Genomic DNA, 6994 nt, shown 5'->3' on the forward strand with positions numbered 1-6994 from the left:
GTCTCTGCCTCACTCGTCTGGGCGAGACATTGACTGTCTCTGCCTCACTCGTCTGGGCGAGACATTGACTGTCTCTGTCTCACTCGTCTGGGCGAGACATTGACTGTCTCTGTCTCACTCGTCTGGGCGAGACATTGACTGCCTCTGTCTCACTCGTCTGGGCGAGACATTGACTGTCTCTGTCTCACTCGTCTGGGCGAGACATTGACTGTCTCTGCCTCACTCGTCTGTGCGAGACATTGACTGTCTCTGTCTCACTCGTCTGGGCGAGACATTGACTGCCTCTGTCTCACTCGTCTGGGCGAGACATTGACTGCCTCTGTCTCACTCGTCTGTGCGAGACATTGACTGTCTCTGTCTCACTCGTCTGGGCGAGACATTGACTGCCTCTGTCTCACTCGTCTGGGCGAGACATTGACTGTCTCTGCCTCACTCGTCTGTGCGAGACATATGCTGTTTTGTAAACTGTTTATGTTGTTTGCTGTGTGTAGGTCGACAGGGTATTAACACTGATTTGGTGTGTTGTAGAGCACGTTTGCACCTTACACTATCACTGAACTCACCCAACACACCTGTGTTCCCTTCAATTCCCTCTCAGAGAAATGCACCTTTTTTTTATCTCACCGTCTGACTCAGTGCACTCTTCCTCACTATCTCACCGTCTGACTCAGTGCACTCTTCCTCACTATCTCACCGTCTGACTCAGTGCACTCTTCCTCACTATCTCACCGTCTGACTCAGTGCACTCTTCCTCACTATCTCACCATCTGACTCAGTGCACTCTTCCTCACTATCTCACCATCTGACTCAGTGCACTCTTCCTCACTATCTCACCGTCTGACTCAGTGCACTCTTCCTCACTATCTCACCGCCTGACTCAGTGCACTCTTCCTCACTATCTCACCGCCTGACTCAGTGCACTCTTCCTCACTATCTCACCATCTGACTCAGTGCACTCTTCCTCACTATCTCACCGTCTGACTCAGTGCACTCTTCCTCACTATCTCACCGCCTGACTCAGTGCACTCTTCCTCACTATCTCACCGCCTGACTCAGTGCACTCTTCCTCACTATCTCACCATCTGACTCAGTGCACTCTTCCTCACTATCTCACCGTCTGACTCAGTGCACTCTTCCTCACTATCTCACCGCCTGACTCAGTGCACTCTTCCTCACTATCTCACCATCTGACTCAGTGCACTCTTCCTCACTATCTCACCATCTGACTAAGTGCACTCTTCCTCACTATCTCACCGCCTGACTCAGTGCACTCTTCCTCACTATCTCACCGCCTGACTCAGTGCACTCTTCCTCACTATCTCACCATCTGACTCAGTGCACTCTTCCTCACTATCTCACCGCCTGACTAAGTGCACTCTTCCTCACTATCTCACCATCTGACTCAGTGCACTCTTCCTCACTATCTCACCATCTGACTAAGTGCACTCTTCCTCACTATCTCACCATCTGACTAAGTGCACTCTTCCTCACTATCTCACCATCTGACTAAGTGCACTCTTCCTCACTCACTCCCAGTGCACAGTATCCACTACAGCAGTAACACTAGCACCGACAACAAACACCTCAAAACAGTGAGGAAATCCACGGGGACGGAGCTCGTTAAAGGAAAAACTACAAGGAAGCAGATAAAAGCCTGGCCATTTTCTCCTGTTCTGTCTGGGGACTAAAATAAAAAAAAAAGAGATTCGAGGAGAACTCACCTGTGAAGGAAAGCAGAACAAAACACCCCCCCCCCCCAATAGTTCACAGCACAGAACAATAACAGCCCAATAACAACAATAACAAACAGGTCAGTTACATCCCAAAGCAGCAGAGAGGCACTTACTTGATTAATCTCATTGGTTAACTGGGAGAGGATCGTTACTCCTATGATGCAGTGCTCAACACTGTCCTGCAATGTCAATGTCACAGTAGAAAAATGAATGAAGATGTTCTGAGTGTCTGTGAAGCAATAACTCCACAAACAAGACAAACTACTGTGTTTTTATTTATTTATTTGTGTTTAACCGGGACACCACTCACGGGTGCATTATTTTTTTCTTTTGTGTAACAGTATTTCGAATGATGAGATACACCGTCCCACCTGCAGGAACCTGGTGACATCGGCTATGACGTTCCTGAAGACGTAATCTTCCTTCTGGCAGTCGAACCAGCCGAGCTTGGTGATTCTGGCGTAGAGCTGGATCAGGGCCTGCGTCACAAATGCCGCCAGCTTCGGCCGGGTCGCCAGGTAGTTCAGAACATAGTTTCCTTCGGGAGAAGACAGAGCGAAGTCTGAAGGTCAGCCCACAACCAAACCAGCCTGACTCTGATATGGTTTAAAAAGCCCGGGACCGCCGGTACAGCGCCCGGAGGAGCGACTTACGGATATCGATGCGCTGTTCCAGGGGGAGGGGGTTACTGGTGCGAGACACCAACTTGGAGAGACATGTGGCAGCCAGCAACTGCGAATAAGACGACTGCGAAAGCCCAAAACAGACAAGAGACTGGTTAATTACTGAACGCCGTCAGAACCTCCTCGGGCTTCACCACTGATCTGGGACGCACGTGCATGGGGACAGTTAGGGGACTTATTGAGACAAGAGAGGAAACGTGTAGCAATCAGGCAGGTCGGACTCACACTTCCTCTCTCCAGCAGGAGCTGACATTTACTCAGACAGTCAGGGCTGTTCGTGAACTCCACCAAGGCCTTCTCCGCCTGCAGCCGCGTACTCGTGTCTGTGGTCTCATACAGCTGTTTGCACAGGATCTCTAGCTGGGCTAGGCTCTGTGGCACAGATAGACAGACAGACACAGACCGACAGACAGACAGACATAGACCGACAGACAGACAGTGAGTGAGTGAGAAAGAGAGAGAGTAAGAGAGTGGGGGGGAGGGCGGGTGCGGGGCTGATAAACACTTTTATTCCGTACTTAAGAACACATCCAGTCAAATACGAATCTCTGCCCACTGTCAGCACAGAGAGGAAGAGTTTCAGTTTTGAAACTAAATCTGCTGACAGAAATGATCCCAAATTCAGTGGTTCAGTTCAGTCGTGTCTGGCGTCATCCACAGACCACACGCCGTTGGTCAGGTCTCAGACGTTCACTGGTCAGGTCTCATACGTTCACTGGTCAGGTCTCAGACCTTAACTGGTCAGGTCTCAAACGTTTACTGGTCAGGCCTCAGACGTTCCTTTAGGTTTTTTTTTTGCTGTGTTAGGCAGTCCTGTTATGATTCTCACCATGCATCAACACACATATTCTCATTATGGTTTTTATGACTGAACTAGCCAAAGTGTCACCCAGCGCTTTAGGAATTCTTTTTATGATTAAATACAAATTTTATTGAAATCAATGAAACATTACACCACTGTCCTGTGGCACATCAGTAACTCCTCAAAAAACACATGTGTGTGAAGCCTTTGGCCCAGGAGGAGCAGATAACACACGGATGGGGAAAGAAGAGCATGTGTCTGGCTGTTCGGCCAGAGGTCATTAGACTGAACCCTGAACAGCCTCCATAACTACTACAAACAGACACAATTCATTATCACTGGCGTGAACTCGCTAAAATGTGTGCCCACATCACAGACTCCAAATGAACGCACAGCTGTGTGAGGCTACGCTACTCTCCTGAGAGGTCCAGTGCATTTAAGAACGCGGCAGTGAGAACCTGCTTAGTGGATAGTGTGAGCAGCATTTCAGACAGGCAAGCAAGAAAAACGCTGACTCATAGGACACAGTAACACCCCCCCCCCCCCCGCGTAGCTCTTTTGTTCCTCTCAAGAGAAAGCTAACAGAGGAATCAGCAGAAAAGTCTCCGGCTCTAACTAATAACACCAGGTTCTATTCCTTTCCAAAACCGTTTTACCATCTGATCCACAGCTTAAGCCTGGAGAAGAAACTGAGTTTTTAGAATTTAAGCCTAATCATTAAAAAACAAAAAAAACAAAACAACAAAGTTCTGAAAGACGTTTTCAGATTTCGGTGCATCCCTGAGTTGCAGTCGAGAGGCTGGTGTGCCGACTGATGGGAGCTGCTGATGGCTGTGAATCTGAGAGACTGCGAGGGACAGGGAGGAGCGCCTTCGACAGGAGATGGGGTGCATTTTGCATCCACAGAGATAAGTGGGAGTCACGCTTTGCAGGACGCTGTGCGGGAGAGATAAGCCCTGTCCAGAGCCGAAGAGAGGGAACCACTGACGCCTATATACAGAGACTCCAGCAAAGAGGACAGACTGTGCTTATTAATGCAAAATCATCTACACACTCTGTAAACATGTTTTTGATGAATAAGTAGCTTTGTTCCATGTCCTCTGTTAGAATATTCAGTACTGAGATCCATAGAGAGCTCACAGAAGTGTCTGTGTATCATCACACATTTACCTGGTCAGTCACAGCTGGCGAACAGCCATAATGAAACTGCACAGTTACTGCCACCAGTGCACTAACTTGGAGGGGAGAAAACAAACAAACAAACCAAAAGTCTCCTGTCTATGAAGCAGTGTCTGGCTCACAGACACAAATGTCAAAATGAAGCAATTTTTCTTGATTATTCTTCAGACAGTGATGTACTGAGTGCGCAGACAAAGGCCAGGTCAGTGATTAGGTAAAACGAGAAACCCTTACTGAACTCTGGCCATTACTGAGATGAATGTATTGCATCCATACAGATTAGAGTGATGGAATGGAACTACAGTAGGACCAGTGGATCAGAGGACGGCTGGGCGTGTCACTACAATGCTCACGTACACGTCTTCCAGTCAAAATGAAAGCAGTTAGAAACAGGTTCTCTCATTGAACATTATACCATTTCACCCGGCAAATTTTACATAAGAATAATGAAACCAATAACAACAACAACCACCGTAATAATGATCATTCTAATACTAATACTAATAATAATCCGTTAATTGAGACGAGGTGTCCGGTTTTCATGATTAATTATGCATTACTGTGACTGAGTACAGAAGGAATCGGGGTTAAAGGTCAAATTCTGCTGAGTCACCTCTACTCACTGGCATTGGAACAGGGTCTCATATTAGTTATGCAACGATAAGTATACTATTACTACCAACGAGAGGTCATTCGATATTCCAAATTAGTGAGTGCTAACTGCTAAAATCCTCATGTAGGTTAACTACTACTCTGTTCAATGGTGATATTGAAACAGGATATCAACATTTCATAGCGTTGTTTTCTGGTTTTGACAACTTTATTAATACAAAAGTACTTATCTGTAGATGAAGTGATATCACGTTAATTTTAAAATGAAATTAAAACAAGAGCTAACAGGATGAGCAAGCCTGCTTTCAGCAGCTAGGAAGAATAACCCACACAAGACATACGATATCTAGCTACTGAGTGAGGCATGGTGCAATGCGAGCCAGCTAACGTTAAATGCAACACTCGCTAAAGTTATTTTTTCTGATGCGATCTGTGATCTGCGACTCAAAATGACAATGCAGATGCAGTCCTTCACAGGCATGAATGTTAAACGTTAGCCTGTCAACCACTTGTTAGCAAGAACATGTGATGTATTGTCAGCTCTTGCATGCTGAACATCATTTAATAAAATGGTAGTTATATTTACCTACCTAACCTGTGACGCTGACTCGTTGTCAACATAATCCATCTGTTAAGCTGCTAAATCAATAAACGTTTTGGTAGCTAGCGTTCGCTAACTACTTAGATAGCTTCCGTTAATTCAATGAGGTGATCCCACATGAAATAACCCACTAGTAAAAGTCTAGCGAAGATCTAACTACCTAGCTAGTTAGAGGTCTGTCACATTTTCTTTGTTGTTTCTTTAATACGACTAGTCACCTATTATTCCCCCAAGTCAAATATGTTAGACCTGCGCAGCCACAGATTGTCAGTATATTAGTAAATTGAGAGCTAACTGGTGAGCTAATCTGGCACATAGCCTATAGCTTCGCCTTGTCGCGCGGGAGAATTTCATGAGCTAGCACCACCATAGCGGCTAGGCTAGCAAACAACATGCAAAACGCTAGCTTAACCTAGCCTGGTAGCAAGCTAACCGCTAAACCTAGCAATACACCAGCCTTACAGGTTATCCAGCTATACCTGTCCGTTCGGTCACCGCTTCCTAACTGGCAGCATTTCACGACACAGTTAATACAGGAAGCCACGGCTATCACACATGATTGCCGGCCGGATTTTATTTTAGTAGAAAACCAACTATGGTTAACCCATACGGAATTTCAAGGCCGGTCCACTGCATGCAATAGATAAACGGGTGTCTTGTTTACAATGTAAAACATCACTTGTCGCAGGAATTCATGCAACAGTGCACGTCTCTAATGACATAGCTGGTTCGTATTAAGTTGCTTTTCAGAAGATCAAGCCACCGTTAATTTCCAATTTACACTTACACCCACTGTTTAGTTTTTTTTAGCTTCAAGACTAAAGGCAATCAACACGATGACAGGCCACAAGTCAATACTGTGATAATCGCATCCGATAAACCAACTCAGTCTGATGCGGCTGCAGGTTACAAGCACACATTCACAGATTACGTGTAGCATCTATAATATAACGCTTTGAATCTCCAGCACAACTAAACTGGACAATAATATTTTATCTCCATAATGCCAAAACATAAACCTTCAGTTACCTGCACATGATCCGCCATTTTGCTCCATTCATGCTCCTCTCACTCCCCCTGACAAAGAGCATGCGCGCATATGTCTGCATTCTATACAGCACTTACGCAATTGACGCGTATAATGGGAAATCCGGACGATTTTTCTGTAACTTTCAGAATCGCTTTACGGAAGAAATTTGCCGCCCACCAACGCCAAAAACGAGTCTTTGTTTACATGGTTCTTAAAGAGAAACCGTACAAATTCAGATGATTACCAAGAGGAGATATAGACCAACCGTTCGTGCTGAAAGCATTTTACAGGTATTGAAACACGGACTGACGAAGTTTCCTAGAACAATCACTTTGTTTCCAAGACTCCGACTTA

At 45.8% G+C, this 6994-nt stretch overlaps 1 protein-coding gene across 3 annotated transcripts in view; it reads right to left on the reverse strand.

The window, feature by feature from the left end:
- Positions 1–6716, reverse strand: part of xpo7 (exportin 7) — a 25769-nt gene extending 19053 nt beyond the window's left edge. The window contains exons 1-5 of one of the 3 annotated variants that reach the window (XM_030768456.1): positions 6640–6716; positions 2642–2788; positions 2387–2480; positions 2105–2271; positions 1847–1912 (exon numbers count right to left, since the gene is read on the reverse strand). In XM_030768456.1, the coding sequence (XP_030624316.1) occupies positions 1847–1912; positions 2105–2271; positions 2387–2480; positions 2642–2788; positions 6640–6657 (492 nt within the window). In that variant the 5' untranslated portion in view covers positions 6658–6716. Of the gene's footprint in view, positions 1–1819; positions 1913–2104; positions 2272–2386; positions 2481–2641; positions 2789–6639 lie in introns of all 3 variants that reach the window. The other 2 variants (XM_030768455.1, XM_030768457.1) reach the window with 2 other exon arrangements.
- Between the last annotated feature and the right edge of the window lie 278 nt (positions 6717–6994).

This window comes from Chanos chanos, chromosome 3, assembly GCF_902362185.1.
Source record: "Chanos chanos chromosome 3, fChaCha1.1, whole genome shotgun sequence".
NCBI lineage: Eukaryota > Metazoa > Chordata > Actinopteri > Gonorynchiformes > Chanidae > Chanos > Chanos chanos.